The sequence below is a fragment of the Scaptodrosophila lebanonensis genome, unplaced genomic scaffold (genome assembly GCF_003285725.1).
Source record: "Scaptodrosophila lebanonensis strain 11010-0011.00,11010-0021.00 unplaced genomic scaffold, SlebRS2 tig00000122-arrow-arrow-pilon, whole genome shotgun sequence".
Lineage (NCBI taxonomy): Eukaryota > Metazoa > Arthropoda > Insecta > Diptera > Drosophilidae > Scaptodrosophila > Scaptodrosophila lebanonensis.
In genome coordinates, this window is record NW_022060580.1 from 976798 (window position 1) to 1002262 (window position 25465).

The following is a 25465-nucleotide window of genomic DNA, read 5'->3' on the forward strand; positions in this document are numbered from 1 at the left end:
CATTTAAAAAAATTATATTAATTATATAATTTAATTAAATTAAGGACATTTTCATGTACAGTTTCAACAGCATACATTAACACCAATAACAACAACAGCTGCGGGCAGCGCTGCCGGCAGAGCTACAAGCAGAGCATGGGCAGCGATTTTATTTATGGCTATAACTTTATTCAAAATTGACCTATCATGATGAAACTTGGCATACAGACACATAATCACTAACGGGATGTACTTTAGTTCGAAAATCCAAGAATTACGGGAGTTATGGAAAAAACACGAATTGCGGGGAAGTGGGAGATGTATCAGAATAAAATAATAAACTTGACCTGCCTAGGTCTTACAGGAACCTGGATACCAAGTTTGGTCATTCTAGCTCTTGAGATCCTTGCCCTCATACAGACGGACGGATCGACAGACAGACGGACATGGCTATATCGATTCGACTTGTCATCCTGATCAATAATATACTTGTATATACTTTCGCACGAAACTAGTATAGCCTTTTACCCTTTGGGTACAGGCTATAAATATTCAATACATATGTACTTACATACATACATACAGTTTCAACAGCACACATTAACATCTTCGTGTCTATGCGTGTTTATATGCATGTATATAAGCAGTACAGGAATAAGTCAAAGCAGCAACAACAACAGCTGCGGGCAGAGCTTCGGCAGAGAAGAAAAAATTAACAAACTCTATCTGCATAGGGCTTATGAGAACCTCGATACCAAGGTTGGTTGTCCTAGCTCTTGAACTTGCTGAGATCCTTGCGCTCATACAGACAGACAGACGGACGGACGGACATAGCTATATCGACCTTCTTCTGCCTGTTCCTTTTCCATGTCCCGTAAACCTAGTATACTCTTGTACATTTCATGTACAGAGACCAATGAAAGAGAAGTGTTTTATCACAAATTATGAAATAAAATCAGAATCGAAGAACGAGCTGATGGCCATACCGAAAAGCGCATTTCAGAAGTGCTTCGAGGATTGGAAGGAACGTTGGCATGAGTGCATTATATCTGAGGGGGATTATTTTGAAAGGAACAAAACGGACATCAATATCTACTAGAGTCCTGCCTCTGCTTCGCACGGGTATTTTACAACAATTTTAAATTTTATAACACGCACACACACATGCACCCTCCTTTTCGCTATGAGTTACTAAAAAAGAGTACAATTATAAACATAGTTTGGATAGTATTATTTTTATGATTTTTTGTTCTTTTTTATATATTTATAGCCTGTACCCAAAGGGTGAAAGGCTATACTAGTTTTTTGCGCATGTATGTAACACACAGAAGGAGGCGTGGCAGACCCCACAAAGTATATATATTCTTGATCAGGATGAGAAGACGAGTCGATATAGCCATGTCCGTCTGTCCGTCTGACCGTCTGTCCGTCTGTCTGTATGAGCGCAAGGATCTCAGTAAGTACAAGAGCTAGGATAACCAAAATTGGTATCAAGGTTCCTATAAGCCCTAGGCAGAACGAGTTTGTTTATTTTTTCTGATACACCCCCCCACTCCCCCGCAATTCGTATTTTTTCTTATAACTTCCGTAATTCTCGGAATTTAAAAATTTTGGTAGGTACATCCAGTTAGTACTAATGTGTCCGTGTGCCAAATTTCATCATGATAGGTCAATTCTGAAGAAAGTTATAGCCATAAGTAAAATCGCTGCTCATGCGCTGCCTGCAGCTCTGTCGGCAGCGCTGCCCGCAGCTGTTGTTGTTGTTGCTGCTTTTGTTCAACTTTGTGCTGCATACATACACGCATATAAACACGCATAGGTACGTGATGTAAATGTATGCTGTTTAAACTGAACATAAACATGTATTCTAATTTAATTTAATTAATTATTTTAATTAATTGATTCATTCATTTTTTTTAATAATTTAATTTTTTTTAAATTTTTTTTTTTTTTTGAATTTTTCCTTTTTGTGGAGAGTACAGGCTATTTTACTGTCGGGCTTGCTCGACTGTAGCGTTCTATCTTGTTTTTTTATTCTTTATTGAGTCAGTAAACGATATTTGATGTTTTTATAGCCTGTACCCAAAGGGTAAAAGGCTATACTAGTTTCGTGCGAATGTATGTTACAGGCAGAAGGAGACGTGGCAGACCCCACAAAGTATATATATTACTAGCAAGTATTGCCCGTCAACCCGGCTCAATATAATGTTTCCAATTGTATTTATTCTGTGTGTGCATAACCTACCCATATGTTTTCACCTTAAAGGTTACCAGTAGGAAGGCTAAATGGAAGGTATTTAAATGAACATTTTCTGTTCTTGACAAAAAATTGTTCAGTAGTCCGTTACATTTTTGTTCTTGACAAACTATTTCGTTAAACGAACATGACCACTATAACTAATATTTTTTAAAGCTCGTTTTCCCCCCGTTGGAGCTAGAATTTTCCAAAAGCCTTTCTTAGTGTGCTCCTACACTATGATGGATACTATGAAACGATACTTGAGTCCAAATTTAAATTCACATTTGAGTCTTTTCGTGCCATATTGAGTCAATACGGCCACGCACAAACTCGGAATATGAAACACGGCACTCGTGCCAATGTCGTGCAGCGATGAGTCACGATCAAAAAGCACTGGCACCGATACCATCAAAATATCGAAGTTTGAATGCAATAAGCAGAATATTTAAATAACAAAATCTAATTATTTATTGACATCAATAAGAACAAATCATATACATACATACATCTGCCCGCAATGCGAAGCAGAATATGCGTAGCTCCGTTATTCGGTTTCTGCTTTACTATCGCTTACGCAGTCGTTGCCTAGCGACGGTAACTGTAACATTTTGGCGTTTTGCCTTTGCAATTAACATTAAATGGTCAAAACGAAAGAAGAAGAGCGAGCTAATGACTTGCAGTTGTTGTTGTTTTTAGAGCATTATTTTTTTTACAATCAAACAACTGTGTTCGATTGCCCAATGTATACATTAATACGAATGTACATACATGCTATATTCATACACAGGCATACATATGTATGTTTCTCTTTACTTTTTCAACCGTACGTAGAGAACCGCACACATAGACACGAACTGTTGCTTGTTGTGTGTGAGTGTGTGTATGTGATGTCCCCAACTATTTGATATTTGTTGTTGCTGCATAAAGTTATTAATGAAAACACTAATGCCAAATGCACTAAACAAAGAAAAAATTACTTTTAAAAATGTTATATAATTTTCAATTAATTGACATTTCTTGCTCTGTCAGTGCAAGACGAATATACATACATACATATGTAGATACATATGTACATACATAGATGTGCACATACATATGTATCTATGGACATTCACACATTAGTGTCTCACATTTTGCTTTGGCTATTTCAATCGTTTGCACGCAACTACACGAACAGCTGCTTGCATGTGTGTGTGTGTGTGTATGTATACTTAGTTGTCCCCAACTGTTTGATATTTTGTATTGTTTGTTCTGCCTGCTTTTGTAAAATTCAAGGATTTTCAACCTTGAATGCAAAGTTGTAGATTTAGTTACGTAGATTACATTATCCAAATTTTAAATCGATCGGACTAAATTTATAACACAAACTTTTCATTTGAAATAGTGAATAAATATTAAAACCCCAATTTGTATTCTTTAATTGATTTTAGAAACTAAGTTTTAAGTCGATCGGTTGAAAAATGCGGATTTTTCAAACAAAATTTGGAGCTACTTTTCCCCCCTTTGGAGCTCGAATTTTCCAAAATCCCTTCTTAGTGCGCATCTACACCATGATAGGATACTCGAGCCCAAATTTCAGCATCCTAGCTTTTACCGTTTGGGCTGTGGGCTGTTGACGCGGTTTCCTTTTGTGCCCCAAGAAAACCCCAATAATTCAAGCTCCAACAAAAAATTTAAAAAACCGAGTATGCAGTTTTCTTTGTATTCTTTAATTGATTTTAGAAACTAAGTTTTAAGTCGATCGGTTGAAAAATGCGGATTTTTCAAACAAACTTTGGAGCTAATATTCCCCCCATTGGAGCTCGAATTTTCCAAAATCCCTTTTTAGTGCTCATCTACACCATGATAGGATACTTGAGCCCAAATTTCAGCAACCTAGCTTTTACCGTGTGGGCTGTTGACGCGGTTTGCTTTTGTGCCCCAACATTTTTTTTACAGGAAAACTCCCATATTTTAGGCCCAAAAAACCAAGTATACAGTTTTTCTTGGAATTGTTCTGAGAGTATACAAACTAAGTTTAAAGTTAATCAGATGAAAACTGTAGATTTTTCATACAAACGTTGGAGCCTGTTTTCCCCCCTTTGGAGCTCGAGTTTTCCAAAATCCCTTCTTAGTGGGGACCTAGACTATGAAAGGATACTTGAGTCCAAATTTCAGCTTCCTAGCCTTTACCGTTTGGGCTGTGCGTTGATCACCAATCAGTCAGTCAGTCAGTCAGGACAAACTGTTTTATATATATAGATTGATCAGGGTGACAAGCCTAGTCGATATAGTCATGTCTGTCTGTCCGTCCGTCCGTCCGTCTGTATGAGCGCAAGGATCTCAGAAGGTACAAGAGCTAGAATTACCAAACTTGGTATCCAGGTTCCCCTAAGCCCTAGGCAAGTCAAGTTTATTTTTTTATTCTGATACACCTCCCCCCCCTCCCCACTCCCACACAATTCTTGTTTTTTTTATAACTCCCGTAATTCTTGGAATTTTCATTTTTAGTAGTTACGTCCAGTTAGTGCTTATGTGTCCGTATGCCAAGTTTCATCATGATAGGTCAATTCTGAAGAAAGTTATAGCCATAAATAAAATCGCTGCCCATGCTCTGCTTGCAGCGCTGCCCGCAGCTTTTATTGTTGTTGCTTAGATATACACGTATATAAACAAGCATAGACAAGTGATGTAAATGTAAAACTGTACATAAAGATGTCTTCTATGTATGTATTAAATACATTTTCTTAATTAATTTAATAAAATATTAAAAAAAATTTTAAATAATTAAATTTTTGTATTTTTATACCCTGTACCAGTAGGGTAAAAAGGGTATATTAGGTTTGTGCAAAGTATGTAACATACAGAAGGAAGCATCTCCGACCCCATAAAGTATATATATTCTTGATCAGCATGACGAGAGAAATCGATCTAGACATGTCCGTCCGTCTGTCCGTCCGTCTGTTCGTCTGGATGAACGCAAGGATCTCAGAAACTATAAAAGCTAGAATAACCAAAGTTGGCATCCAGATTCTCCTAGGTCCGAGTAAGGACGAGTTTATTTTTTTCGTCAATAGCGTCCACATTTCAAATGCTACCTAAACCAAACTTTGCACACATAATTTATATATAATTGTCTACTGTTGTTCAATTCGGTCAATTCTAAGAAAAAACTGCAGCAACAAGATCGCTCTTCTTCTTCCTCTTTTTGCTGCTGCTATGGGCGCATATAACTCAGTGACGCAAGTTTACATGGGTACAGGGTATTACACTGTCGGGCTTGCTCGACTGTAGCGTTCTCTCTTGTTTTTTTTTTTATTTTGTGGCAGCCAAATACATTGATTTACAGGACCTCCGACCCATGATAGGTCAACATACAGTTGGCCATGAGTAAAACATTCCATTCGTACGTCGATCCCTACTAATTCGAAGGTTTGGCCTTGGGACTTCTTAATACTTAGTTAAAGCGAAAACTGTTTTTACCGGAAATTTAATGAGATGGTCAAATTGATCAATGATCAAATGGGATCATCGGTATCCTCGTATGAGCTAGTTGACCAGCTCCTGGGCCATTATAATGGTTGCTACACCTAAATTGTCCTGCAATTCCTTAATAAGCAGCTTCATCGTTTATTTTGCATGTTCGGAGGGTTTAAATTGCTCAATCATGCTGATTGGAATTCCGATTGTAGCTTAAATTCATGTGGGTTTAGTGTTCAGAAGGGATTAGTGAATTTAAAAATTCCTGTGAGTAATGGACTGTGTCTTCTATATTATTAATGGTTTCGATCGATTTGTAATTATACTCTGTACATGAAATGTACAAGAGTATATTAGGTTTGCGCGAGCTGAAAAATGTAACAGGTAGAAGGAGGCGTGGCAGACCCCACAAAGTATATATATTCTTGATCAGCGTGACAAGACGAGTCGATCTAGCTGTGTCTGTTTGTCTGTCCGTCTGTCCGTATGAACACCTCGATCTCAGAGAGTATAAAAGCTAGAGACACCAAACTTTGCACAAAGATGCGTTATATGTGTACGCTATGCAAGTTTGTTTTATTTTTTGGATTAATCTAATGGACGTGGGACGTGGTTTGGGAGCATTGTGCGGCATTGAAGTTTACTGGAGAAAAGCCTCGTTTGAAGAAGAAGGTTAATTAGATGAATCATTACGCATATCGTATGATGATGAGTCAAAATGCTGACAATTATTTGTTGCGATTCCATCGATTGTTCAAAAAATACTGCAAGTACGTCAAAATCGAAACAGACCGCCTAACTTACATTAGGTTGAACAAAGCTAAATTGCGTTCGGAAGACTATATTGATTTACGCGATCCAATTAGCACTGAAGGAGATGCATCTACTATAATGTTGGTCGATTGGTCGTCACATGCATGACAATGCACAACATGCAATGACATACATATGTTCGTCATCCCACTATTGTACAATTTGCAGTGTATCTGGAAAACGGTCAAAGAGTACATTTCACAGCGTCGAATGCAGCTCAACGTGCTGAAACACCTCCACCGACAACATTAACCAGTTTCTTTGCGAGTTGCCAAAGCGATCCGTTTGCACGAACGAGGCTTTACTCGGAGATGCCACGTTATTATACTTGGAATGCTTCATCGAATTAATTTATACGACGGAGGCAAGGCGATGCCGTTCCTGATCATCCGGATATGCGTTCTACCGATGCTCTTGGTCGTATTTACACATTTCATCCAAAGAATGATGAATGGTTCTATTTACGGTTGTTGCAGATAAATATTTGTGGGCCAATATCATTTGAATCACTACGAACTGTTAATGGTATTTTGTGCAGCAAAAGCCGAATTTGCTTGAAAACGAATCTCATTGGGGCACGACAATGGCTGAAGCAATTATTTCTGAATCTAATCCACGTGACCTGTGGAACTATTACATGTCAGAAGGCTCTTTACACCGCACTCTAGTCAATTCAAGAAATCCTGATGTTGAGGCGAATGAGGAGATAATGTTGCATAATGATGCATAACCAGAATTTGCTCTTGATCGAAGATATGTGTTATCTCATGTGCGGAAATTTGTTAGTCAGGTAAGGAATGCAAGCGCCTGATCGCGGAATGAATGACCCATTTAATAGAGAATTAGAACGTAAACGTGAAAAAACAAAAGAAAATCGATGGTACATTAATTAATGATGGAAATGGCGGCTTATATTTACTGAATGCCCCTGGTGGAACAGGAAAGACGTTCCTCATGTCATTGATTTTGACCACTATTCGTGCGAGATCCGAAATTGCGGTCGCAGTTGCTTCTTATGGAATAGCGGCCACGTTGTTAGAAGGATGCCTTACAGCGCATTCAGCGGTAAAATTGCCTTTAAATCTTCAAAGTACTGAACAACCGACATGTAACATGTAACTCTTGATCGAACCTTAACAGACGTGCGCAATTTTTTGTGGCACAATGATTTCACTATCTGGCGATTTCCGCCAAACCCTGCCACTCATTCCAAGATCGACTTCTGCTGATGAAATAAATGATTGCCTCAAATCATCAAATCTCTGGTGCTATTTGAAGAAACTTCAACTGACAGCAAATATGAGAGTTGCATTGTTGCTTTATTTGGTTTTGCCCATGATAAAACAACAAATTTGGTGTATCAAAAGGTGCTTCATTGAATTGAATTAATCCGAGAGCATCCATACTTAATTTGGTATTTTTTTATTTATTTGTATGTTGGTTTAATTTATTTTATTTTATTGACAAAAATAGCTGTCGATTTGAGAGAAAAAAAATAATCAAAATCAAAACAAAACAGAACTTACTTGTATACTAGATAAAACTAAAGAAATAAAAAAGCCAATAGAAAAATACGATTTTAATAAGGGGAGAGAGAGCTCAGTTGAGATCAGAAAGTAAAAAGTATTATAATTGGAGCATAATATAAGGATTGGGCATAGCGTAATTGCTAGTGCTGTTAAGTAGAAAAGGCAGAAAGTTCTATGTTACCCTTGAAGGAACAGAAAAATAATACGACCTAAAAGGAATCAACATCTCCGACAATCCACTTGAGGAGGAACAGAACACCAAGAATTGTCCTACGGTGAGCTAACGAAAACAGGTTAATAAGGAGAAGTCTACTGGAGTAGGAAGGTAATCGCAGATTAGGATCCCAGTTTTGACCACGAAGAGCAAAAAAAAGAAATTGTATCGTTTAGTAAAACCAAGAACACCCTTAGCTTTGTTAACGATAGTGGATGATGTGAAGACTGAAATTCAACTTGGGATCAAAAAGAACTCCAAGATGTTCAACTGTAGATATACATCTTAGATCGTACTGCAGACGAGAATGATAAAGAGGATCTTTATACCAAAAAATTAGCTTCAAATCATCGGCATAAATTAGTACACGGGAATGCAGCAGGATAGACGGAAGGTCATTAATAAATAGAGTGAATAATAGGGGGCCAAGATGACACCAGAAGTTACGAGAACAGGTTTAGAAATATTCGAAATCCATTTCAAAAAGTTTGAGCATCAAGAGGAGGAGGTCGTGATTCACAGAATCAAATGCTTTGCTGAAGTCAGTATATATAACATCAGCTTGCATCTTTGTTAGGAATGCATCATTTAACAAAGATGTAAATTCAAGCAGATTAGTCGTTGTTGACCGATTTTTAACAAATCCATGCTGTAAAGAGGAAGTATTTATTTTTTTAAATAATTTAAGAATGACATATTGCAGCAAATATAGAATTTGAAGGCATAATGCGGAAGGAGTAAGAATTACCGTTAAAAGATTTGGAGAGTACGTCGACTGGAAAAAATTTGCAAATAATTTAGCACTTACAGACTCATTACAAGAATTGTTATTATTTCCGCTTAGAATTTACGAAGTTATAGAACATTTTGAATTGGAGCTTGCAACGCTCAAGATAATTTGTGTAACACAGGGAGTTTAAAAAAAGAAAATTAGATTTGCAATACAATATTTAAAGACGTCAACACCTAAGTCCGACTGCTTGAACTTTTTGAAATATATGGATTTTATGTTTAAAAAACGTTAGAAAGTCTACACGTAAATCATGGAGGCTTTGGGAACACAGACATCGGAGATGGAATACATGGTGTCATAAACAAATTGTGAAGCAACATCTACAAGTATATCAACGGAGCTATACAAGAAAGACCAATTAGTATTAGAAATCAAACGGTTAAGCATAACAAAATCACATTTGCGAGGCATGTTACACTCAGAAGGCCATGCACTAGATCTAGAAAAGGGAAGACAAATTTCTAGAGTAGGATGACAAAATTCCTATCCCAAAAGGAAGCTATGACTTCAGGCCAATCACAATTCTACCATTTCTATCAAAAGCACTTGAACACTTGATGACCAAACAAATTAGCAATTACATGGTAGAAAATTCACTCTTGAGTGATAAACAATCGGGCTTCAGAAGTAATAGAAGTTGTATTACATCATTAATTAAAAGTACTGATGATATTAGGAAAGAAATGGACGACAGTAAGGTAACTTTCCTAACCCTACTAGACTACTCAAAAACTTTTGACTCTGTTAATCATAACATACTGTGTACGAAATTAAAAAGACTTTATAATTTCTCTGACTCAGCCACTAATCTTGTCCAGTCATATTTGTCCTGTCGTCACCAAGCAGTAGTTACTTCGCATAATTTTTCGTCTTTTTTATTCATAAAGCATGGAGTCCCTCAGGGGTCTGTCTTAGGGCCACTATTGTTCTCAATTTATGTCAATGATCTTCCATGTTGTGTGTCTAATTCCGAGTTACACATGTATGCTGATGATGTCCAGATGTATGTTAGTCGTCCGTTATGTAGAATAGATGAATGTATACGTGTCTGCAATGATGATCTCTTCAAAATCAGCAAATGGGCAAGTATTAACGGATTGGAGGTCAACCCTAAAAAGTCAAAATGTTTAGTAATATATAAAAAAAAAATCAACACACTCAATCTTGAGCAAGTACGCCTCAACAATGAGCCCATTGCGTATGTAGAGCAGGCAATAAACCTGGGAATAAATATAAACCAAACATTAACTTGGTGTGACCATGTCAATAAGGCAGTAGGTAGACTATATAGCGCACTAAGGCGCCTGTCTTTGACGCAGAATTTTCTTCCTATAAAACTAAAGCTCCTTATTGCCAAAACATGCCTGACACCCTTGCTATTATGGGATTGAACTTTTTGGATACTGCGATGCAGTAAGTCAAAACAAATTAAAAGTAGCCTTTAATAGCATAGCACGGTACATTTTCAACATTCAAAGAAGAGATTCAATAACGACATACACCAATAAAATATTCAATCTGACTCTTGACTCCTGGATTAGGCTTAGAACCCTAATCTTCTTGCACAAAATTATTGCACGTAAGGAACCAAATTATCTGCACGACAAAATTGCTTTCACGACATCAAGAAGAACGAACAACATAGTTTGCACTAAATTTAAATTAGCAATCTCGGAAAAACATTTCTTTATTTCTGCTGTTCGTCTGTGGAATGATCTTCCGCATAACCTAAAAACAATTAGCAGCGAGACGCACTTTAGAGTTAAGATTCTAGCACACTTACAAAACATTAACTAAATTAACGTTACCAAAAATTATAATATTAACGACACACTTAGTTTAATAGGAAATTTAGATTAAGTATAAAACTATTAAACTATTCAATTAAAAATATATAATTATAAAGAATAATGAAAATGTTTAATGTGAAAACTAAAACTATGATTCAATTGTAATGACTAGCGTAATAATTTAAAAGTAACCGATACTTGTAAGGATAAGGTTAATAAATAAATAAATAAATAAATAAATAAATAAATAAATAAATAAATAAATAAATAAAAATAAAATATCTTCACACACTGTTAAAGGAGAAGATCTAGAAACAACAACATTAGTGATATCATTAACAAACACCAAATCGAGATATCTATGAAGGTGATAATATATTGGATTAATTTGAACTAAAGAGGTTCAAGAAGGCAATCTAAAAAGTAATGATGTGTCGAAGGAATAAGGTGAGGGGAACTATTAAAGAATGACTAAGAAATGCTTGATAAATTAAAATCCCCCACCATAACAATCAAGTTATCACGCATATAAACTTGAATATCAGAAGAAGGAGGGATATAGGAGCAAGTGATAAATAGCGCTGGAGAAGGAGATGTTGCCGTAACGCAAATAACTTGCCGGACTGGCTTTCAAATTTTACACCACCGGGTTGGAAATCTCCATTTTACTCTTTCTCTTTATGCTTAATTAGCTGTTAAGTGGAAATACTTTTCCTTCTGTACTTACAATATTTTTTTTAGCCTCTTAGGTCTATAATGTCTCTCTAAAATTCCCCCCACGGGTCGGAGGCATTAGTAGACGTTATTGTATAGTTTTTTCTTAGGCTTTCTTATCTTTTAAGTTGAAATTATAAAGTTGAATTATTAAATATCTTTATGATACTCTGTACATGAAATGTACAAGAGTATATTAGGTTTGCGGGAGCTGAAAAATGTAACAGGCAGAAGGAGGCGTCGCAGACACCACAAAGTATGTATATTCTTGATCAGCATTACAAGATGAGTCGATCAATGTCCGTCTGTCCATCCATCCGTCCGCATTAACACCTGTTTCTGAGACTATAAGAGATAGAGACACCAAATTTTGCACAAAGATGCCTTATGTATGTACACTATACAAGTTTGTTTTATTTTTTCGATTTACCACGTAATTTTTCGAATTTTGAACTAAAATTTTGTTTTTATGTCAAGTTTTATTATGATAGACCGATTGTTAAAGCCAAAAATATAATTGCTGCCCAACCGCTGCCGGCAGCTGTTGTTGATGTTGGTGCTTTGGTTGACTGCAAACATGCTTACACAGACACGAATAGACTCGTATAAAAATGCAGACAATCACATAGACGCAATTGCTATGTAAATGTGCAATTATTCACCCTTTACGTGAGTTCGAATTATTATTTTTTTTTATTGCCTAATTTTTTAAATTTCTATAATAGTTTTAAAACGGAACATTAATCTTAAAAATTAAATTTCGAGATGGAAACGCTAGCAGAAGATTCGATAGCAATATAAGCTGCGATAGACTCACAGCTAGAATCAGGAGACAGCCTTGAAACAAATATTAGAAATCAAACTTGGTGTGACCATGTCAATAAGGCAGTAGGTAGACTATATAGCGCACTAAGGCGCCTGTCTTTGACGCTGAATTTTCTTCCTATAAAACTAAAGCTCCTTATTGCCAAAACATGCCTGACACCCTTGCTATTATGGGATTGAACTTTTTGGATACTGCGATGCAGTAAGTCAAAACAAATTAAAAGTAGCCTTTAATAGCATAGCACGGTACATTTTCAACATTCAAAGAAGAGATTCAATAACGACATACACCAATAAAATATTCAATCTGACCCTTGACTCCTGGATTAAGCTTAGAACCCTAATCTTCTTGCACAAAATTATTGCACGTAAGGAACCAAATTATCTGCACGACAAAATTGCTTTCACGACATCAAGAAGAACGAACAACATAGTTTGCACTAAATTTAAATTAGCAATCTCGGAAAAACATTTCTTTATTTCTGCTGTTCGTCTGTGGAATGATCTTCCGCATAACCTAAAAACAATTAGCAGCGAGACGCACTTTAGAGTTAAGATTCTAGCACACTTACAAAACATTAACTAAATTAACGTTACCAAAAATTATAATATTAACGACACACTTAGTTTAATAGGAAATTTAGATTAAGTATAAAACTATTAAACTATTCAATTAAAAATATATAATTATAAAGAATAATGAAAATGTTTAATGTGAAAACTAAAACTATGATTCAATTGTAATGACTAGCGTAATAATTTAAAAGTAACCGATACTTGTAAGGATAAGGTTAATAAATAAATAAATAAATAAATAAATAAATAAATAAATAAATAAATAAATAAATAAATAAATAAATAAATAAATAAATAAATAAATAAATAAATAAATAAATAAATAAATAAATAAATAAATAAATAAATAAATAAATAAATAAATAAATAAATAAATAAATAAATAAAAATAAAATATCTTCACACACTGTTAAAGGAGAAGATCTAGAAACAACAACATTAGTGATATCATTAACAAACACTAAATCGAGATATCTATGAAGGTGATAATATATTGGATTAATTTGAACTAAAGAGGTTCAAGAAGGCAATCTAAAAAGTAATGATGTGTCGAAGGAATAAGGTGAGGGGAACTATTAAAGAATGACTAAGAAATGCTTGATAAATTAAAATCCCCCACCATAACAATCAAGTTATCACGCATATAAACTTGAATATCAGAAGAAGGAGGGATATAGGAGCAAGTGATAAATAGCGCTGGAGAAGGAGATGTTGCCGTAACGCAAATAACTTGCCGGACTGGCTTTCAAATTTTACACCACCGGGTTGGAAATCTCCATTTTACTCTTTCTCTTTATGCTTAATTAGCTGTTAAGTGGAAATACTTTTCCTTCTGTACTTACAATATTTTTTTTAGCCTCTTAGGTCTATAATGTCTCTCTAAAATTCCCCCCACGGGTCGGAGGCATTAGTAGACGTTATTGTATAGTTTTTTCTTAGGCTTTCTTATCTTTTAAGTTGAAATTATAAAGTTGAATTATTAAATATCTTTATGATACTCTGTACATGAAATGTACAAGAGTATATTAGGTTTGCGGGAGCTGAAAAATGTAACAGGCAGAAGGAGGCGTCGCAGACACCACAAAGTATGTATATTCTTGATCAGCATTACAAGATGAGTCGATCAATGTCCGTCTGTCCATCCATCCGTCCGCATTAACACCTGTTTCTGAGACTATAAGAGATAGAGACACCAAATTTTGCACAAAGATGCCTTATGTATGTACGCTATACAAGTTTGTTTTATTTTTTCGATTTACCACGTAATTTTTCGAATTTTGAACTAAAATTTTGTTTTTATGTCAAGTTTTATTATGATAGACCGATTGTTAAAGCCAAAAATATAATTGCTGCCCAACCGCTGCCGGCAGCTGTTGTTGATGTTGGTGCTTTGGTTGACTGCAAACATGCTTACACAGACACGAATAGACTCGTATAAAAATGCAGACAATCACATAGACGCAATTGCTATGTAAATGTGCAATTATTCACCCTTTACGTGAGTTCGAATTATTATTTTTTTTTATTGCCTAATTTTTTAAATTTCTATAATAGTTTTAAAACGGAACATTAATCTTAAAAATTAAATTTCGAGATGGAAACGCTAGCAGAAGATTCGATAGCAATATAAGCTGCGATAGACTCACAGCTAGAATCAGGAGACAGCCTTGAAACAAATATTAGAAATCAAACTTGGTGTGACCATGTCAATAAGGCAGTAGGTAGACTATATAGCGCACTAAGGCGCCTGTCTTTGACGCTGAATTTTCTTCCTATAAAACTAAAGCTCCTTATTGCCAAAACATGCCTGACACCCTTGCTATTATGGGATTGAACTTTTTGGATACTGCGATGCAGTAAGTCAAAACAAATTAAAAGTAGCCTTTAATAGCATAGCACGGTACATTTTCAACATTCAAAGAAGACATTCAATAACGACATACACCAATAAAATATTCAATCTGACTCTTGACTCCTGGATTAAGCTTAGAACCCTAATCTTCTTGCACAAAATTATTGCACGTAAGGAACCAAATTATCTGCACGACAAAATTGCTTTCACGACATCAAGAAGAACGAACAACATAGTCTGCACTAAATTTAAATTAGCAATCTCGGAAAAACATTTCTTTATTTCTGCTGTTCGTCTGTGGAATGATCTTCCGCATAACCTAAAAACAATTAGCAGCGAGACGCACTTTAGAGTTAAGATTCTAGCACACTTACAAAACATTAACTAAATTAACGTTACCAAAAATTATAATATTAACGACACACTTAGTTTAATAGGAAATTTAGATTAAGTATAAAACTATTAAACTATTCAATTAAAAATATATAATTATAAAGAATAATGAAAATGTTTAATGTGAAAACTAAAACTATGATTCAATTGTAATGACTAGCGTAATAATTTAAAAGTAACCGATACTTGTAAGGATAAGGTTAATAAATAAATAAATAAATAAATAAATAAATAAATAAATAAATAAATAAATAAATAAATAAATAAATAAATAAATAAATAAATAAAAATAAAATATCTTCACACACTGTTAAAGGAGAAGATCTAGAAACAACAACATTAGTGATATCATTAACAAACACTAAATCGAGATATCTATGAAGGTGATAATATATTGGATTAATTTGAACTAAAGAGGTTCAAGAAGGCAATCTAAAAAGTAATGATGTGTCGAAGGAATAAGGTGAGGGGAACTATTAAAGAATGACTAAGAAATGCTGGATAAATTAAAATCCCCCACCATAACAATCAAGTTATCACGCATATAAACTTGAATATCAGAAGAAGGAGGGATATAGGAGCAAGTGATAAATAGCGCTGGAGAAGGAGATGTTGCCGTAACGCAAATAACTTGCCGGACTGGCTTTCAAATTTTACACCACCGGGTTGGAAATCTCCATTTTACTCTTTCTCTTTATGCTTAATTAGCTGTTAAGTGGAAATACTTTTCCTTCTGTACTTACAATATTTTTTTTAGCCTCTTAGGTCTATAATGTCTCTCTAAAATTCCCCCCACGGGTCGGAGGCATTAGTAGACGTTATTGTATAGTTTTTTCTTAGGCTTTCTTATCTTTTAAGTTGAAATTATAAAGTTGAATTATTAAATATCTTTATGATACTCTGTACATGAAATGTACAAGAGTATATTAGGTTTGCGGGAGCTGAAAAATGTAACAGGCAGAAGGAGGCGTCGCAGACACCACAAAGTATGTATATTCTTGATCAGCATTACAAGATGAGTCGATCAATGTCCGTCTGTCCATCCATCCGTCCGCATTAACACCTGTTTCTGAGACTATAAGAGATAGAGACACCAAATTTTGCACAAAGATGCCTTATGTATGTACGCTATACAAGTTTGTTTTATTTTTTCGATTTACCACGTAATTTTTCGAATTTTGAACTAAAATTTTGTTTTTATGTCAAGTTTTATTATGATAGACCGATTGTTAAAGCCAAAAATATAATTGCTGCCCAACCGCTGCCGGCAGCTGTTGTTGATGTTGGTGCTTTGGTTGACTGCAAACATGCTTACACAGACACGAATAGACTCGTATAAAAATGCAGACAATCACATAGACGCAATTGCTATGTAAATGTGCAATTATTCACCCTTTACGTGAGTTCGAATTATTATTTTTTTTTATTGCCTAATTTTTTAAATTTCTATAATAGTTTTAAAACGGAACATTAATCTTAAAAATTAAATTTCGAGATGGAAACGCTAGCAGAAGATTCGATAGCAATATAAGCTGCGATAGACTCACAGCTAGAATCAGGAGACAGCCTTGAAACAAATACTTTCTTCCGAAGCGCTACGGACTGTAAGGCATGCAGGTGAGGTGAAAGCAATATCGACCATTTCACCAGAGGACAGTTCCCATTGATTCTTACGAATGCGAGAAACAGGCTCAGATGGTTTATAAGACCGTCCTGCTGTTTCGCTGCGTGCGGGTGGGACAAAAATAGGGGTCGCTGAAACGGTAATCGGCAGGGGTAAAGGGGAATTATCAAATATAATACCTGGAGAGGTTGACAGAAATAGCATTGGAGAGAAGTCAATGTGTTGAGGAGTTGATGGGAGAGGAGCAAGCGATTGAGGGCGCGACGGAGGGCACAATTATTGAGTCTCCAACCTCTTTTTAGGTGGAGAGTCAAATTTATACTTGCTTAGCAACTTAGCTCCTGAGTCGAAATCGCTCGCCAACTGCTTAGTCAATTTGTGCATCTTTACAAAATGATTCCTCACGTTATTGTACATCCGCGAGAATTCAAATTGATTATGAATGCACGTATGACAACACCAATTTACGCCGCGATGACCTTATCATAGTCCCTCCCACTGAGACCTGCACATGTAATATGCATCATATTGTCACACAACCAGCAGCTTATGAACTGCAGTTGGTCACAATGCAGAGCATATTTATATGTGCAAGTCTTCTTGCAACACGACGCATTAACCACAACAAGTTTTCTAGGGTTAAATATAAGTAAACGAAAAATTAGAGTGTGCGAGCGCAATGCACAAACAACAAAACGGCAGAAATAAAAAGAACCGTACTTAGCTGAGTGACGCTAAGATAAAGCTCTAACACAAATTTGTGAGAGCGGCAGTACAACAAAAATTATGTGGGCGCGATGCAAAAAACAAAACACTGAAAGACACACACAAACTTATTGAAACAGGACGGCAGGCAGAAAAGCTAAATAAAGAGGCACTAACAACAAACACAGCAACAGATGACAAAAATATTAAATTATAGTTGATGAATAAATATATACTTTTCAAAAAAAAATCAAAATTCACCTTTCCTTTTGAACAGACCTAGTATATGTTATTGCGCTATATGCCCTAGCTTTCGGTACGTGCAAAATAATTTCCTATTTAGTAGTTCCTTTAGGAACTTTTCTGAAATTAAACATAAGAGAAATAGCATATGGTAAATAAACATAATTTTAAGTAAAAAACTTTGTCCAGCAAAGACGGGTTAAGACCAGTGGTGTATAAGTTAACACCATCACTCAACAACAAACAAGTTGCCAAATCGACCATGCAGAACTGGCGTGATAATAGAGCGAGATCAGCAACGTCCGCGTATATTGCAGAACGAAAACCGACAATGTTGAGTGCAATGCACCATGCACAAGGCTGGCTTTGGTTAAAATTATGTTCTTAGTCTTTAGTTTAGTGCACAAAAGCACTGCGTCAAATAAATAATTAATCCTCAGTAGATTGAACGTAATAATAATCGACGATAAGAACTTCTTAATTGGCGCACAACTGTAAATATCCTAAATTCACTCAAACAGAGGCAACATAACAAGTCACTACCGACAGCAGCAATAGAAGACAAAAATTAAATAATAAATTAATTAAATAAAATTGTTACGACAACAACAACTGAAGCAGCATACAGCGTCAACAGCGACGGCAGCGACAGCTTCACCCCGCTGTTTTGCCTACGTTTGCAGAGTAGTATTTCTCTACTTCTGGAGCCCCGACACAGACACTGCCTAAGCGCTGGTTATACCCTGTACCCGTACGGTTTGTGTAAAGTATGTAACATGCAGAAGAAAGCATCTCCGACCCATAAAGTATATATATTCTGAATCAGCATTTATTTATTTTATTTTTTGGAATTTTCCCCCTTGCTCCGCTAAAGAACTTCGTCAATACTGTCCACATTTCAAAAGCTACATAAAACTTTGCACACGCAATATATGTACAATTATCTAAGAAAAGTTATTAAAGAACTGCTATGGGCGTATATAACTCAGTGACGGAAGTTTGTCTGGGTACCGGGTATTTCACTGTCGGGCTTGCTCGACTGTAGCGTTCTTTCTTGTTAAGATCCTGTATTTGTGCATCAAATTTTTATGCATTTGTGCATTATTATTATTATTTTTTAAGTTTTTTTATTTATTGAATCTTCTCTCTCGGAGACTTACGATAAGTAATCAAATCTTAATCTAATATAGTTATTTTAATTAATTACAATTAACTAACTGTTATTGCTGCACAAGTCTATTTGGATGGTTCCGAAACTTAAGCTGGTACTTTGCTTTCACCTTGGCGATTTAATCTTTAAATCTTTAAAATTTAAATCTTTCCGGATATTTTCACTCCGTATGTACCATCACTGGGGCGTTCTCAGTATCTTCGATTGAGATCTCTTGATTAACTCTAAGTTACTAATGGAAGCGTTTCTCCATAGTTCAGAGCCACATGCCCAAATTGGTTTGAGAACTGCATTGTACAAGAGTGCTTTGTACTCCAGTTTCAGTGGTGAACGGACGTTTACAAGCCAAAGTAGATTAATAGCTTTTAGTTTCAGTTGATCTCTCTTCGCCTCGATGTGTTTGCGCCAAGTAAGCCGTCTATCCAAATGGACACCAAGGTATGTTACATCGTTTTTTTGTGGAATATTGATGTTGTTTAGCGACAATGTAGGACAAGTTTGTTTGTTTAGGGTAAAGGTGATTTTTATTCGATTAACTTCAAAACTTAGTTTGTATACTCTCACAAAGAATACAAAAAAAACTGTATACTTGGATTTTCAATATTTTTCCTGCGGCCTGAAAAATAATGATTTTCCGGTGGAAAATTCAGTAAACGAAAAGCTATTTGCAATCAACGCACAGCCCAAACGGTAAGAGCTAGGAGGCTGAAAATTGGGCATATGTTGTCTTCAGTGGTGCAGGTGAGCACTAAGAAGCGGTTTTGGAAAATTCGAACGCCAAGGGGGGGAAAACGGGCTCCAACGTTTGTATGAAAATTCTACAATTTTCATCCAATTAACTTCAAACTGAGTTTGTATACTCTCAAAAAGAATACAAGAAAAACTGTATACTTGGTTTTTCACCATTTTTCCTGGGGCATGAAAAAGGGGGGGTTTTCCGTGGAAAAATTGAAACACAATCAACACCCCACAGCCCAAACGGTAAAAGCTAGGAACCTGAAATTTGGGCTCAAGTATCCTATTATGGTGTAGATGCGCACTAAGAAGGGTTTTTGGAAATTCGAGCTCCAAAGGGGGGAAAAGTAGCTCCACAGTTTGTTTGAAAATTCTGCATTTCTAAATCGATCAACTTTAAATTTGGTTTTTATAATCTATAAAAGAATACAAACAAAACTGCATACTCGGTTTTTCGAAATTTGTGTTGGAGCTTGAATTATTTGGGTTTTAATATTTATGCATTTTTCAAATGAAAAGGTTGTGTTATAAATTTTGTCCGATCGATTTCAAATTTGGGTAATATAATCTACGTAACTAAAATTACAACTTTGCATTTAAAGATTTTTAAAATATGCATTTTACAAATGTAGGCAGAACAAACAATAAAAAATATCAAACAGTTGGGGACAACTAAGTATACATACACACACACACACAAACATACATACAAGCAGCTGTTCGTGTAGTTGCGTGCAAACGGTTGAAGTAGTCAAAGCAAAATGTGAGACGCTAATGTGTGAATGTTCATTTGTACACATGTATGTACATACATAAATAGATACATATGTATAACAGTACATTCGTCTTGCACTGACAGGGCAAGAAATGTTAATTAATTAAAAATTATTAACATTATAACATAAACATTTTTATGGTATTTTTTCTTTGTTTAGTACATTTGGCATAAGGGGTTTTTAGGACAACGGACTACAAGGGCGTACGCAGGTTGGGCAGGGGGGACATTGCTCCCCTTAGAAAGAATTTCGCATTATGAATTACACCAGCACCATATGTTTTACATACGTACATACATATGTACATACGTCTGTATGTATAGTATGAACATATGTACATCAATAAGTATGTATGTACGTACATACATTCTTATATATGTACATATATAGGTTTGTATGTATCGAACACTGTTGTTTAATTGTAATAAATAGTGTTATATGGTTTCAAATCGAAATTTTTAAAACAACAACAACAAGTTATTGGCTGGCAAATCTTCTTTCGTTTTGATCATTTACGGCTGTTAATTGCATACGCAAAATGCCAAAAGTTTACAGTTATCGTACACATGCAAATACATTTGTATGTATTTATGTACATATGTGTACAGTGAACAATCGAATACAGTATTATAATCAATAACTCACAAACGTTTTTTTTCGTTGTATTTGTATTCGACATGTATTACGATATATCAACACAAGTATCGATATTTTCGATATATTTTGTCCCATCGATTTCAAATTTGGGTAATGTTATCAACATAACTATATCAACAAATTGGCATTCAACGATTAAAATATAGCAATATGTTTTTTACTTGCCATATGTATATCAAATATCAAATAGTTGGGGACATCCCATACACACACTCACACATACATACAACAAGCAACAGTTCGTGTCTATGTGTGCCCATGCATACATACATATGTACAAGCATATGTACGTATGCCTGTATATGTATGTAGCATGTACATACAAAACAACAACAACTTCAAGTTGTTGGCTCGCTCTTCTTCTTTCGTTTTGACCATTTAATGTTAATTGCAAAGGCAAAACGCCAAAAGTTTACAGTTACCGTCGCTAGGCAACGACTGCGTAAGCGATAGTAAAGCAGAAACCGAATAACGGAGCTACGCATATTCTGCTTCGCATTGCGGGCAGATGTATGTATGTATATGATTTGTTCTTATCGATCTCAATAAATAATTAGATTTTATTATTTAAATATTCTGCTTATTGCATTCAAACTTCGATATTTTGATGGTATCGGTGGCTTCAACTATCGAAAGATGTACTCTAGCAAATTGAGATGAGAATTGTCAGTGCTTTTTGATCGTGGCTCATCGCTGCACGGCATTGACACGAGTGCCGTGTTTCATATTCCGAGTTTGTGCGTGACCGTATTGACTCAATATGGCACGAAAAGACTCAAATGACAATTTAAAGTTAGGATATACCCTTATAATTATTCCCCTTTTTTGCACATAGTCTATCTGAAAACGTTGGTGATCAACGCACAGCCCAAACGGTAGAAGATGAAATTTGGACTCAAGTATCCTTTCATAGTATCCATCATAGTGTAGGAGCACACTAATAAAGGCTTTTGGAAAATTCTAGCTGCAAAGGGGGGAAAACGAGGGGAAAACGATTTTTTGTCAAGAACAGAAAATGTTCATTTAAATACCTTAAATGCCTTCCTACTGGTAACTTACTTATAAGGTGAAAACATATGGGTAGGTTATGCACACACAAAATAAATACAATTGGAATCATTATATTGAGCCGGATTAAGACGGCAATACCTGCTGATATATATATATATATACTTGCAAAGCTATATATATATATATATATATATATATATATATATATATATATATATATATATATATATATATATATATATATATATATGTTCAATGTCAGATCCTTTCATGCATTGGCAAGTTACTACTGATGCTTTATTAAAGACTTCGCATCAATAGCAAGACCTTTAAATGATATTTTAAAGGGAGAAAATGGAAATGTTTGCGCTGATCAGTCAAAGAAAATACCAGTATATTTCCACCAGAAACAATGCGCGGCATTCTGAAGGCTTAAAGAGGTTCTTAAATCCGAAAATGTAATGTTACTCTATCTTGATTATAAGAAGCCGTTTGACCTAATAACTGACGCTTCATCCTTTGGTTTGGGAGCAGCCTTGTCTCAAGACGGAAAACCCATAACTATGATATCTAGGACTTTAAAAGATAGAGACCTAAATTTCGCTACAAGCAAAAGGGAGTTGCTCGCTATAGTAAGGGCTCTAAAGAACCTCAGGAATTACTTGTACGGAGGGAAAAATTTTAATATTTTTACCGACCACCAGCCCCTGACATTCGCAGTCTTTGACCGCAACCCGAACGCATGATAACCCAACTCGCAAACGAAGTGGTTGGAAATTGCAAAATTTGTCAAAAAGAAAAATATGATCAGCACCCCCAAAAGGTACTTGGAGAGACACCTATTCCGTTGCATGTGGGTGAGATATTGCACGTTGACATATTTTGACATATTCCAGAGAACTCTTGTTGAAATCGCAAGATGTCTGAAAGTAATATTGCTGACACAACCGTACTAGTACTTAAGGCAACTATAGAATACAACAAGACAATACATTCAGTTATCGACAAACGACCTATTGACGTGATTCATTCTTCTTCCCCAGAGATTGACGCAGAAATAAGAGATAAAGTCCTTAAAGTACAGAATATACAAATGCAAAGGTTAAACGAACGAATACAAAATGTAAATTTCCAGGTAGGAGACAGAGTCCTCGTAAGATCAAATAGGAGACTGGAAAATAAACTAACATCCTTGTACAACGAAGAAACAGTGGAAGCAGACTTGGGGACCACAGTCTTAATTCACGACCATTTGGAAAGATTTCCAATATTTAAAGTACTCGACTAATTTAAAATGTTCGCGGAAATAATGGGTGAAACAGGGAGAACCATTTTACTCAATCACACATGAAACAGATACTAGACTCGGACATACAACACACGAGAACACTCTTAGCAATAATAGACATTCACCATCGGCACGCCAGAAGCATTAACATGTTAGGCACGGGTTTAAAGGTAGTTGCTGGGACTCCGTACTTTGACGACTTTGAAAAATTGAATCTGACACAACAGGAGCTCAATGAATTTGCAAATAGGCAGGTAAATATAAATACGAAAACGCAATAACAATTAAATAAGTTAACAGACGCAGTAAACATGCTAATAAAAAATTCAAAGAATAGCCAAATAAACACAGAACGAAACTTTGCTGTCAAGAAATAGAATATTAATTTCGGAACTTGAAACTTTAATGTTATCTGTTACACTCACAACGATTGGAATTATTAACCCAGCAATATTAGACTCTAGCGATTTAAATAACATAATCAATGAGCGTTCGTACGAACATAACCATTAACTACACTCTGGTGGCACGGCCCATTGTACCACTCGACCCAGCCATCTCGAGTCATTCACGGTCATCGACGACGGCGTCATCATCATCAACGACGAGTCAAAATTGTAACCGGCACGTTCCTCCTAACCTTCGACGAAGATGTCTTTTTGAATGGTTCTTTATACAAAGAGTTATAAACTGATAAAATAACCCATAATATCTGGATTGACTGTGACTACCTTTTTAGTTTGTTGCTACGCCTCTTTCAGACTCTACAGGAAACGTCAGACGATTCGAAGTCAACAAGACATCCTGGCTGTCATCGAAGGATACAGCAACAAACAAGTTGCCAAGTTACTCTTGTTCCTTTTTGGTACACAGTATAAATAATATTTAAAATAATATTGAATCCCTTTTTCATACACCTACCATTACGTCGAAAATAGTTGCACGGTAAAGTGGCCAACTTTGTATCAAATTCAAAAAAGCTTTTTTTGTTTCCGCTGGTAGCATTCCTTTTAAGCTCTGATGATGCATTGCAACGGCTTCATGAGGAATGTTAGGAACAAATCTCGGTGGTAAACAATGGCTGGCAACACCTCTATAATCAGTCAAATTATCTCCACAGTCTCCAAGCTCCAGTTGTCCTTGTAAAGCTGTTAACATGATTGCTTCCATTTCTGTAATAGGATAGTGTTCAGTTCGTAGGTTTTGCAAATTTTGGTGATATAGCAATTCTTTTTCAATTGGATCGTCTAAGTTGATGAAGTCGTCACAGAATAGATGCTTTTTAAATAAAAATACATGATGATGGTTGTATTCAAAATTATTAAGTGGCTGAAAGTAAAAAATGGAAAGTAGAATTAGTATACAAGATATTTTATTCAGTATATTAAGACTTAATTCAGATGTAACCAATAAAGAGTTTTTAACTACTACTAGATATATTATATCTGTGTGGTCAGAGGTATTGTAATTTTTCCGAAAAATAAGATCTAATTTAAATTGTGTTAGATATATAAGACCCTACATGACCATTTTAGATATCATTGATGAATCTAATGTTCACATAAGTTACTTATTTGTGAAGTACTAAAACATAATTAAAATACTAAAAATTCTTACTTGATTTTGCTTTACGTGTTCTGTTGCAGATCGATACTTTTCCCATTTTGCCATTACATCACAAACCTTCTCTTCAGGTAAAAGACTTCTTTCTGTATCTCCAAAAACTTCATATAATGCATATCCTTTGGAATTGTCATGTAATCCAATTTTTTTTTTAATCACTTGCATTACATCGCTTGCTGTGGAGCTGGGCTGAAATTCGATTGAATAGTACTGTCCGTCCATAAAATAGAATCTCGAATAGCATGGTCTTCGATTGGTTGTACATAGTATTTCTTCACAGCTTGGTGTCCACTGTCGCCGTCTTGTACCTTGCGTTCTAAAAAAACACTACAAGAAATAAAGATACAGAATTTGTTCAGCTATTAAGAAAATAACAACAATGAAATGGAAAACAAGAAAGAACGCTACAGTCGTGCAAACTTCCGGTACTGAGGTATATGCGCCTCTAGCAGAAGC

At 35.4% G+C, this 25465-nt stretch overlaps 1 protein-coding gene across 1 annotated transcript in view; it reads right to left on the bottom strand.

Moving 5' to 3' along the window:
* The window catches only part of LOC115628647 (unconventional myosin heavy chain 6), a 665426-nt gene that overhangs the window by 14411 nt on the left and 625550 nt on the right, over window positions 1-25465 (bottom strand). The window contains exons 19-20 of the mRNA XM_030524816.1: window positions 25004-25336; window positions 24308-24715 (exon numbers count right to left, since the gene is read on the bottom strand). Of these exons, the coding sequence (XP_030380676.1) occupies window positions 24308-24715; window positions 25004-25336 (741 nt within the window). The remainder of the gene's footprint in view (window positions 1-24307; window positions 24716-25003; window positions 25337-25465) is intronic.